General features: G+C 41.9%; 1 protein-coding gene across 1 annotated transcript in view; it reads left to right on the top strand.

The window, feature by feature from the left end:
* The first annotated feature begins 4993 nt into the window (after positions 1-4993).
* IL1RL1 (interleukin 1 receptor like 1) overlaps positions 4994-12093 on the top strand; it is a 29411-nt gene continuing 22311 nt past the window's right edge. Inside the window, exons 1-3 of the mRNA XM_059818135.1 lie at positions 4994-5031; positions 9500-9601; positions 10481-10551. Of these exons, the coding sequence (XP_059674118.1) occupies positions 10485-10551 (67 nt within the window). The 5' untranslated portion in view covers positions 4994-5031; positions 9500-9601; positions 10481-10484. The remainder of the gene's footprint in view (positions 5032-9499; positions 9602-10480; positions 10552-12093) is intronic.

Raw genomic sequence — 12093 nt, 5'->3', positions numbered from 1 at the left:
AGGAACAGGAAGGACACTGCAATCTCAGTAGGGTGGATCCCCACCAGCTAAAAAACATTAGACCTACCATGGGTATGGACACACCCAACAACAGCTTCCCCTACCATCCAATCATTTGCTAATTCCACCAGTGCTACCTAGGGTGGCCTCAACAAATGTAGATAGTGAAACCTTCCCTGCCAGGGTCACTTCTGCCCGGGTGTCCCCTACTGTGTGTAATGACAGTCTGCAAGCAGGGTGCAAAGAATACGTACAGCAGTTATTTCCTGGCTAATAGACGTAGGCGGTAGACAGCCAGGACTAATACACTGCTAGGCTAAGCACTGTTTCTTGGAGCAGAGTGAACCTCATGTTGCTGAGCTGCTGTTTTCCTATCTCTGCTTTTTATCTCAGGATTTTATCTTTTTTCGTGTAATCAGTTTTCCTCTTGAATGCTTGAACTCCTAACTCTTTCGATCTCGATAACTTCATTTGATCTGGGTTTTCACTTTTTGTATCTAGCATGGCTTTAACTTGCATTCTTTTCATAGCTCGGGAGTAATTTTGCCAACACAACTGAGTTATGTTCATACAGCCATGCTGCATCAAAACCAGCCTTTGAATCACAGACAGCTGGGTCTCTGGGCCATTGACTCCTAGTGCTGGTAAGGACCTGTGGGGCCAACTGCAGCATCTTGATACCAATACCAGATTTTTTCTTTAAGGTCTAACAGCTAGTGGCAGCTCCAGTAGGTTCCCAGCAAACTGTTCCAGTGCTTCACTACCTTTCCTGTTAAAAGATTTTTCCTGCTGTCTTGCTTAACTATTCCCTGCTTCAGTTTAAGCCCATTACTTCTTGACCTCTTTGCTTGGAGAACAGATGATTCTCTTGCTTGCTGAAGTTCTGTGCATACAGGCTGCCAAGGGAGCATGTTGCATCTAACTCCTCAAAGAAATTTCTTGACATATTTCTGTAAGTACATTTTTCCATATACTTATCAAATAAGTGTTCATGAAATGATAGTTTTTGATTCTCACAGAAGTAAGGAGGGGGGTCAGCAGAACTGCTACCTTGGACTTCTGGAGGGCTGACTTTGCCCTGTTCAGGAGCCTCGTGGACAGAGTCCCTTGGGAAGCAGTCCTGAAAGGCAAAGGAGTCCAGGAAGGCTGGACATTCTTCAAGAAGGAAGTCTTGAAGGCACAGGAGCAGGCAGTCCTCATGTGCCTGAAGATGAGCTGGCAGGAAAGACCAGCCAGGCTGACCAGAGAGCTTTGGATGGAACTCGGGAAAAAAAAGAGAGTTTATGACCTTTGAAAGAAGGGGCAGACAACTCAGGAAGACTACAAGGATGTCATGAGGTTTTGCATGGAGAAAATTAGAAGGGCCAAAGCCCAACTAGAAATTAAACTGGCGACTGCCATAAAAGACAACAAAAATGTTTCTATAAATATATTAGCAACAAAAGGAGGGCTAAGGAGAATCTTCATCCTTTATTGGATGTGGGGGGAAACATAGTGACAAAGGATGAGGAAAAGGCTGAGGTATTTAATGCCTTCTTTGCCTTAGTCTTTAATAGTAAGACTGGTTGTTCCCTGGGTACCCAGCCCCCTGTAATGGTAGGTAGTAATGGGGAGCAGAATGAAGCCCCCATAATCCAAGGGAAAACGATTAGCAACCTTCTACACCACTTAGACACCCACAAGTCTATGGGGCCAGATGGGATCCAACAAGGGTACTGAGGGAGCTGGCAGAAGTGCTCACTAAGCCACTTTCCACCATCTATCTGCAGTCCTGGCTAACCGGGGAGGTCCCAGTGGACTGGAAGTTAGCCAATGTGATGCCCATCTATGAGAAGGGCCAGAAGGAGGATCTGGGGAACTACAGGCCTGTCAGCCTGACCTTGGTGCCGTGGAAGATTATGGAGCAGATCGTCTTGAGTGCCATCATGCGGCATGTACGGGACAACCAGGTGATCAGGCCTTGTCAGCGTGGGTTTATGAAAGGCAGGTCCTGCCTGACTAAACTGATCTCCTTCTATGACAAAGTGACCCGCCTAGTGGATGAGGGAAAGGCTGTGGATGTTGTCTACCTAGACTTTAGTAAAGCCTTTGACACCATTTCCCACAGCGTTGTCCTGGAGAAACTGGCTACTCATGGTTTGGACAGGCAAACTCTCTGCTGGGTAAAAAACTGTCTGGATGTCTGGGCCCAAAGGGTTGTGGTGAATGGAGTTAAGTCCAGTTGGTGGCCGGTCAGAAGTGGTGTTCCCCAGGGCTCAGTATTGGGGCCGGTTTTGTTTAATATCTTTATCAATGATCTGGATGAGGGGATTGAGTGCACCCTCAGGAATTTTGCAGATGACGCCAAGTTGGGTGGGTATGTTGATCTGCTTGAGGGTCGGAAGGCTCTGCAGAGGGATCTGGACAGGCTGGATGGATGGGCCCAGGCCAATTGTATGAGGTTCAACAAGGCCAAGTGCTGAGTCCTACACTTGGGTCACAACAACCCTAGGCAATGCTACAGGCTTGGGGAAGAGTGGCTGGAAAGCTGCCCTGCAGAAAAGGACCTGGGGGTGTTGGTCAACAGCTGGCTGAATGTGAGCCAGCAGTGTGCCCAGGTGGCCAAGAAGGTCAACGGCATCCTGGCCTGTATCAGAAATAGTGTGGCCAGCAGGAGCAGGGAGGTGATTGTCTCTTTGTACTCAGCGCTGGTGAGGCCGTACCTCGAATGCTGTGTTCAGTTTTGTGCCCCTCACTACAAGAAAGACATTGAGGTGCTGGAGTGTGTCCAGAGAAGGGCGACGAAGCTGGTGAATGGTCTGGAGCCGAAGTCTTATGAGGAACGGCTGAGAGAGCTGGGGTTGTTCAGTCTGGAGGAGGCTGAGGGGAGACCTTATCCACTCACTACAATTACCTGAAACGAGGTTGTAGAGAGGTGGGTGCTGGTCTGTTCTCCGAAGTGACAAGTGATAGGATAAGAGGAAATGGCCTCAAGTTGTGCCAGGGGAAGTTTAGATTGGATATTAGGAAAAACTTCTTCACTGAAAGGGTTGTCAGGCATTGGAACAGGCTGCCCAGGGAGGTGGTGGAGTCACCATCCCTGGAGGCTTTTAAAAGATGTGTGGATGACGCGCTTAGGGACATGGTTTAGTGGTGGACTTGGCAGTGTTAGGTTAACGGTTGGACTTGATGATCTTAAAGGTCTTTTGCAACCTAAATAATTCTGTGATTCTGTAAATAGGATTTTTTTTAGAATCTGGGCCAAAAGTTACGAAGCATACGACATTGATTGTAGTTTCTCATGAAAGCTGCGGAATGGCTTTTGCTCAGCTAGCAACTATCCCCTTTAGCCAGGAGCTCAGTTTCCCGTCTGCATCATGATCTGGGAACAAGCTGGGCATGGGGAATGGACTACGGGATGAAGGGCTCTTCTGAGGTATGGAGCAACACAGTGAGCATCTCTGATCTAAGTTCCAGTGGACTTTATGATGGAAGAACTTACTCTGTATCCAGGCAATGGAAGTTAGCTTGACCTGAATATAGTTAACCTTTCCCTAGAGTAACCTGACGTTTTGTGGTGAGAGGACGCTTAATCTTCCATTGAATGCAGATGATTACTCCAGACTTTTTGCCTGAGTCTCTAGTGTCAGGAAATGAGGAAGGCCTTGATTCTGATGAAACTGCATGAACCTGAGGAGGGAGGGGTCTGTGAGCTTTTCAAGGTAGTGATCTGAGCTGATCCTCAACAGTTGACAAAAGTATTGTGAGATTTCATTGTTGCAGGGTTTTTTTTTTAGCTCTTTTTTCTTTTCTCTGTCGTATGGGAAGTGCAACCCTTAGACCACTTCAAAGGAAATGCTATACCAAGAACTGGGGAGAGCATGGTTGTGACATCAGTAACATTTTTGCATACTGGCATATAATTGCTACGTCTTTGTGTATCGATGTGGAGTTGCTACATGCCGACAGCAGAGTCCCAGGTACACTGGAAGTGATAAATGGCATTCATAACTCTGTCAGGGAACAAAAAGGGTTTGAATGACCACAGCATAAAATCTTTTTGTTTGGTGAAAGAAAGAATGAACAGTTGATTCTCAAAATCTCTTTAGGGGTTATTCTGCTAAGATGTACAAAGCTGATTTGTCCCCTGGAATTTGACTGATTTGGTACTGAAATTATCCTTTTAGACTGCCTGCTGCCCAAGAAGGGGACACTTTGGGACCTTTGGTCTGATGGGTCCAGTTTTAGTGGTGATGCCTGGAAGGCTGCTCAGCAGTCTTGAACAGTTGTCCCTAAAAATGTCTTTCAGACATTTGGTGGCCCATATGGCCACCTGCTCTTGTGGGTCACTGTACACTGGGTCATCTCCGCTGCTGCGGTGACTTCTCCCACTCCCTCTTGCTCTCCCGGAGTTGCTTGTGGATTTCCTGTGGAACTGCTCTGCCCCTTCAGCCACCTTTCCCTCAGAGACTTAATTTAGCTGCTGATGTAGCAGCCTTTTTTATCAGCTTAGCTTCAGTGAAGCAGTTTCCTTCACTAAAAACTGTGCCTGGTGTTCCAGTGACTGTTAGAGCTGTTCTCCGGGAGCTGCTGCCTGACTAGACCAGGCAAAGCTGTCACTTGTTTTCAAACAAAATTTGTTTCAAAGCACCCTCTGCCGGCTGAGTGTCCCTTCTCTGTTCTCCCCAGGCGTGTGAGAAAGCCAATAACCAGCCAGCAGATTTATTGCAGTATAATCATGCTAAAATGGAATAATTTTTCATTAATGGAATACCTATGCTATTGGTAAAAGGTATCTGATTAATTGGAACTGTTGAGATGTCATCTCTGATAGGTACTTAAGGTTACTACAGTAATTTGCATGTTCTGCTCTGTTCAGTGGGAGGTGCCTCAAAATGAAGCTGTATATCTTGCTTCTACAGATATGAATTGCACAAGACGGTTAAAAAGAGTTCCCAGTAATACCTGGTACAAACTACAGCAGAGAAATCAGTGCAAAGGACCCAGCCACAGAGAGCAAGCCACTTCTCTGCTTTCTGAATTTTCCAGATGGTAGGTCAAATTTTTATATTATCAATTAACCAAAAATAACTGAAGTATTTTATAAGAAAGTTTATTTCAGTTCACTTATGTGCTTCTTTATCTCAAGAAAGATTATTAGATTAAAATAGTGGATACACTTATGTTATAGACAAATAATTTTGGGACCAACATAAAGATTTACCTTATAATGAAGTATATTTAGAAATGAAATTGCCCTCAGTTTTCTGGCAGATATTTTTACTAATTATTCACAGACACAGAAAATATTCACGGTGCAATGGATTTTTCAGAGTTTAGTATACTTATGTACTTTCTTGCTTCAAAATGTTTTGTAAGAATAATGTGTATATCAATTCTAGCATTTCCATACTTTAATACTGACATTCCTAAATTTTACACTTAGAGCTGTAACCAGTGTAGGTGTTAACTATTGTGAGTACTAGTTCTGGAATAAGTTCAGTGTTACTGTTGCTGTTTTAATAGCCCATTTTCAGTCAGAATGGTTTTTCTGGTTTGATAAAAGAATGAAAATAACTTTCAAAAGGTGAATGAATGAGTTCTATGTCTTAGGAAACAAATCTCACACAACTGCTATTTCGTGGTATGTTTATGTTGTAAAGTCTGTTAAGCTTTTTAAAGTAGAAATTGCAATAAAATTTCCAAGTTTTGTTAGTATGCAAGGTATGGTACTTCTATAATGTTTGTTCACTTATACAAACAGTACTATAAACAGTTTGTTGCCAAACACAATTTTGGAAAAAAAAATCACAAATATGTTACTAACATAGTTGCCTTTGCAGAAGCAAGGAGTTAAGCCCTATAGACAACTGCTTCTGCAACACAAGCAGGGGGTTCCCAGTTCTTTCATCTTCCTTTGATATTGGATTATTAGGGGCTAAGTTTTGACATACTCAGGTAGTTATCCCAAATCTCTGTATTTGGATCTAGTGCTTTTTCAGCATCATACTGAAGTTTTCCTTCACAGAGCTTAGGATTAAGCTCATAAGATAGAGTTATTGTGAGCTATAGGAAGAAAGAGATTTATGGAAAATGTCTCCTTATCTTTTTTCCCCTGAATATTAGCAATCTAAATTTATGGTACACTGAGGTATACCGAGGATCCAAAAATCTGTTATGCAGGTTTTACTTCAGACAAATGTAATAAAACATAAGTTCTAAATAGATGTGCAAAAGCAGAAAGAAAACTCATAACTACTTCCAGAAATTATGGCCTTTGTCTCTCAGTGCTTCAAGCTACATGAACTTCTTCCTTTTGATTGTGGGATGCGAGGTGCCTTAGTGCCTTTCTCTTGTGCCTCATAATACCCTTTTTATTTGACCTAAATGTCATGGATGTGTGGATGCTTTCATTTTGCTTTGCTCAGGGTAATGCCGCAAGCTGTAAGGCACTGGTGAACCAGTCCTTCTCTTGCTACTTGCTGTCTAGAACTGCAACCTCTGCCTCAGTTTTTATTGAGGTAATTTGGCAGTTTGCTGCTGACTTTGGAAAATGCAGACAGAATCACGTTGTTCTTTTAATTGCCCGAGACCTTTGTATTTTCAGGGAACATTCGTCTTTAATTAGAGCCCCATATATTGCACATATTAGCACACACAAACCCCGAACTCTAGTTAAACTGCTGCCAATACATGGCAACTTAAAAATGGGGGGAAAATCAATAAAGCAATCATCAAAGTTAGGCGGGGAGAATCTGTCCTTTCAGCACAACTATTTTGCATTGTTTTGGTGCAGGCTGGTAGTCCAGTATATGTAAGGTCTCTTGAAGACATACTTTTTCAAGAAACAGAAGGCTAAACACAAGAACTGGCAAGTACGATGATAGGCAAATACAAATTTCTTACTCCTGAATCATTCTGGCACTTACTAGAAGAGTTGGTGAGGGCAAGTGGTTGTCTGTCTCCATTCCTGGACAAAGCTGTATGTCAAAAATAGAGAAAGCACAGCTTCTTGCAACTTTTGGTTAATCACCAGCCTTCCATTTCCAGGGATGCAATAGCACTGGCAATAAGGGGCTCACCAGTATCTCCAATACTGGTATCAGTTGTGGCCAAATACAAAAAAGACACATACAAATAAAATATCAAATGAGAAAGAACCTCATTTCAGACAGTCTTCAAATCTAGTCTATGCAACTGATTTTACTTAAAAATCTATCACTTCACTTTTTGTCTTCATGCTGAAGTATCTGCTTGCTTAAACAAAATAGCTGTAAAAAGTAGTAGGACAGTTAGTTAACTGTGGGTATTCCTCACTGGGGGCAAATACATTTGTGGAACAGAACCGAACACTTGGAGGGAAAAGGCTCCCAGCAGAGAATAAATATTCTGAATATTTTTTATGTCTATTTAATTACTCAAATAATCTAATGATATTACATTTTATTTATTATTCAGCTTAGAGTTCTTCACTTAGCTGATTCTTAAGGTTTGTTTGAAGACTTCACTGTGGAGACTCAGTTGATATATATGTATCCAATCGCAGTTGTATGAACTAGTCCTGCGGCAGCTAGTGTTTTGCATATCATGTTTACTTATGTATATACACATACATGTATTTTGCAGGCGGTAGGCATTCAGCATCTGATGGTACAGTGCTCTGGAAGGCTGCATAAATACTACCCTTTGGAGGGCTTCACCTTCCCTTGCTAGGTTTGACTATGTATGTACCCTGCTGCAGTCCCAGACGTGTCAGTCAGTCCCTCTCTGGGACAAGTGAGCCATTCCAAATGTATGTAGGTACCAAATAGTTTAAAGTCAGCTTGCAAAACTGTCCATCTGGCTGGACAGAAGGACCTTTTAGGAAGAAAAGGTCCCCTTTCCAGCAAATAAACCAGTGCTAAGTAGGAAAGTCAAAGGATCTGGAGATGGTGAATTATTGGAAATGATCAATAATGGCTCTTGTGAGCTGCAAGTGAAAAAAGTCATTTCTGTGAGAAAAAACAAGTGAGACATAGGCTAACCAAAGCTGATTTGAACCCGTAAGATTAGGTACAGTAACAGGTAGTGAAAGACAGTTAACTAGAGTGGAAATTAGTACAGACAATGAAGTGGTGTTTTAGAGCATATCTGTATCATAACAAGGCTCAGTGAAACCAAGTCAAGGAAAATCAGTTCTCAGAAAGATTAGAGCTAGATGGTAGTGTTTCAGTTTTACCTGGAGAGGCAAAAATGGAATGGGTAGGTATCTCATGGATTGTGGAAATGAGGTGCTCACTGCAGTATGCCAGAGAAACTTTCATCGCTTGCTCCTGATGTGCCATTCAGGAGACTGAGACACCATGTATATATCAAATGTTGCTCATATCAGCTGAATAGTGAACTGTTTCCCTAATATGTGCAGGGCATTTGCACCTCCCTTTTCTTTCTTAGGAGAAGATGGAGTCATGAGTCCCCATACCATTTTTCAACTGTGATCGAAGTAGACCTTAGCTGATGAATGAAGTCAACAGAGTTGCTGGCAAACACAAATCTGTTTAGTTCCTGAATTGGATCCAGGCCTCTATACTCAGGATATGTGAAACTCAGCTCCTCATTCCCACCTGCCAATCTAGTTTGCTCCCTGGTAGTGTCAGAAATAAGTTCTAGGAACAAGACTTCTGCTCTAAAGGATGAACAAAGACAAATGCTTTGCTGTGTTGATGCTGTTAATTTTGTTGCGTGCTGTTTTGCTCTGTATCTTTCTTCCCTGAGGGCCTGCCCTGTCCCAGGTCATTCCTGAAGCCTCTTCTGGGCCAGCTCATTCATTCCTTCCAGGGCAAAACTCTTGATGTTTGTCGTGCTGAAAAGTACCTTCTAAAAATCTATTAATGTGGCCTAGGATTTCCGTAAAATTAAAGGAGTCAATAGACTGCATGCACTTGTATGAGGTGTTTTTCTCCAGCTCTAAGGAACGCGAGCAGCTCCTCATGTGCATTGTTGCTAGGAGCTCCTGGCTGGCCGCTTGCGTCCCGCAAAAGGCATGGCACCGGCCTCACCGTGACATTAATGCTGGGGTGCTGCTTTTTCGGTCTGAACCTCATCTTTGCTGTGATTTGTGAGTATCCCTGCAAAATACGTACACTGAAATTCTCATGCTTTTCTCTTCCAACACTAAGTTTTGTTATTATTTTTAAGATTTTAAGAATAAGCCTCTGGATGTTATTAAACCTTCTAAAAGAAGAAACTTTCCATATCAATACAACTCCGATGACATTTCTGAAAGCTCAAAATCTAGTTTGTTCTGAATTTCAGACTTGGCACGAACGTAGGTCTTGATAAGGTCTGTCAATGTTTGTTTAGTCTGGAAATCTTTGGCACTGAAATAAAAATTCCTTGGAGTAAGTCTGACGACAGTACTTACCCTGCCTGTGCATTTCTTGCCTATTTTTCACTACTCCTCTTGTGCTCACTACCTGTAAGATAAATTATAATTTGTTTCTAACTTGGTTTCTCTTGAAAACTTATCTTCTATCTGTAGGGATAGAAGCCATGGGACCACTTCCTCCTCTTACATGATAGCAGAACCCAGTGCTCTGTGATCTGCAGTGAAGGACGGCATTCAAGCGAGGGTTTATTAATGGTAAGTAGAATGCTTACAGCTGCGTAGTATAGCTGGATTGCATGTCTGCTGTCTCCTGAGATATTCCTAGATTAGGTCAACTTAAGGTCCACAGACAAACAGCCAGTTTCTTTAATAAAGGTGTTTGCTGGAGAGGGCCTGAGCCACACAGCAAGGTGTGAATTACAGCAGGTGCATATCAATTAGACACAAATGAAAACATCAGTGAGGCACAGGATCTGCCCTACTGCTGTTCCACAAGTATTATATATGTTCTTTTACTTACATTTCCAGTCCATTTCTTCAGTTCCCCTTCAGGTTAGCATTGCTGATGGCACTCACCTGGTTTGTTCTTACTGCTAAACACTTACCTAGAGAAACTGTCACTGAAGATACCTCCACTTCCATAGAAAGCCAAAAAGGTGTTGTGCACCTAAGCAGTTGATTGGATGTAAGCTTAATTCAAGGACAGGGTATATATTTTCAAATCTAGGATCCATCCTTTTCTAAATTGAGGTATAATTTTTCCACACTTGACTATGAAGAGAAAGCCAACGTACATTTAGCTTCCTTAAAAAAAAAGCAACCAAGCAAGAAGAGGCTTCTGTCTGAGGCCCACCATGGCAGAGTAATTCCCCCACCCCCATTAAACTAAGTTATAACAGTAGTTTCAATGGAACACCAACTATTGCATTGATTATAGAACGAAGAGCATCATCTCAAAGCTGCAAAGCCGCTGCTACACACATACAGTCTCTGTACAGAGCAGCTCACATGATGCAGTTTATCACTGCATGATACCATTATCTGTTAGTAGATGTACATCAGTACCATGGCAATAGCATAACTGATGCAGTCAGAGTATATTCTGAGATGTCAATGTTTTTCTTTTTGGTTTAGAAATATGATGGGGTATGTACATTTGATCTTCCTGTCTACCTTCCTCTCAGTTTCCATGACATCCGAAACATGTAAGTCATATTTTAAAAATACTTTCTGATGAGGTTTATTCTGTAGAAATGTTTAGGCTGTTCCCAAATTGGTAAATTTTTTTTTAAACCTAAAATTAGCTGGTTTACCTCAAGCCACAAATCACAGCTTAAAAACTAGCTTTATGTGTTTTCTCTGTATATTAAAATGCACTAACTACTGTCCATTTCTGTGACATTAAGTCTAGGTTCTACCTCTGGTCCTTGGTGTCTCTGCAAGCAGAAGGAAAAGGGGTTTTTTGAAAGGATTTGAGAGTAGCTGTTTTTCCAGGCCCCAGCTGGGCAAAGTCTCCAAGAGCATGCTTAAATTGCACTGAACAGAACATATGCATATGCACCCTGCTGAATGAGGGATGTAACTGGGAGCTTTGATCATTAAAAATGCTTTATAATGTCCCAGTTTTGGGGGTGTTAACCCACAAGCGCAAGATAACAACACTACTTCATTGCGCATGGGGGATATTCAAAACAGTAAGCTCTTTCTGACAGGTCAGCTCTGCTGGCCCTGCAGTCATTTCTACCAGTGACACAGCATTATATAGCACTCACGTAGTTTGCAACCTAAACAATTCTATGATTCTATTGTATGGGTAGGAATGCTGTTAAAATGGCAGGGTCGGGGAGTACTCATACCTGATGTGGCTAATTTAGGTGCCTGAATTAGTAAGCGAGACGACATGTAATGTTAGTGGAGATGGACCGCTTTTTTAGAAAGAACCAGAGCAGAAGCCAAGTGTTCACTGTGTAGGGAGACTCACCACCTGATTTGTGCACCGATGTGTTTAACGCCAGGTGGTGGCAATACTCCCACTAAGTGTCATTTTTGATAGAGATTCTCTGTTTTGGTTAGCTATTTGGTTACCTACTCTCATTTTCATGCTCCCTTATCTACTATAGCTCTTCTGCCAGCTCCATCTTTGTCCAGACTCCTTCCTTGCTTATTTTCTCATATTTCTCTTCTCCAAAATGCAATTTAACTTTCAGATTAGTGTTTCTGTTTTCAGGGGACAGTTTACTATTCAGGTGCCTGGGCACTTAAATATCTATCAAAATTGCTTGATTCAAGTTTTTCTGGACCAGTTTCAGTATTAAAAGTACAAATAAACTCAATTAAAAAAACCTGTAACAATTAGTGCCTTACTCCCAACTCCTTCCTCTTTTTTCCTTTGTGTGAGTGTGTGTGGTTTTTCTTCCTATGGTTCTTTGTTGTCTCTTATTCCTTTCTGGCATCTTTTCACCTTTGCATGAGATTCTTCCTTTCAGTCTGTTACCTTTCTTTCATTTTTTTCACATTTTCGTGAACTTTGCAGAGAAGCTCTTCTGGCTTTTGTCTTTTTTGGGGTTTTTTTTGTGATCTTATCTACAGGCTGTCTTCTTCTACCAGTTTTTTCTTCAGTGAAAGAAAAAAATTTGTTGATTTCCTTTTTCTATATTAAAAAGGCAGAGCAAGAGCTCTTTTCTGTTGTATAAATAAATATTAATTATACTGAAGTAAGGAAAGCTAACTTCATAGTACAGCATTAA

Source organism: Gavia stellata, chromosome 1 (genome assembly GCF_030936135.1).
Source record: "Gavia stellata isolate bGavSte3 chromosome 1, bGavSte3.hap2, whole genome shotgun sequence".
In the NCBI taxonomy this organism is placed as follows: Eukaryota; Metazoa; Chordata; class Aves; order Gaviiformes; family Gaviidae; genus Gavia; species Gavia stellata.
Note: the sequence above shows the minus strand (reverse complement) of the source record. Positions and strands in the feature narration are given on the sequence as shown.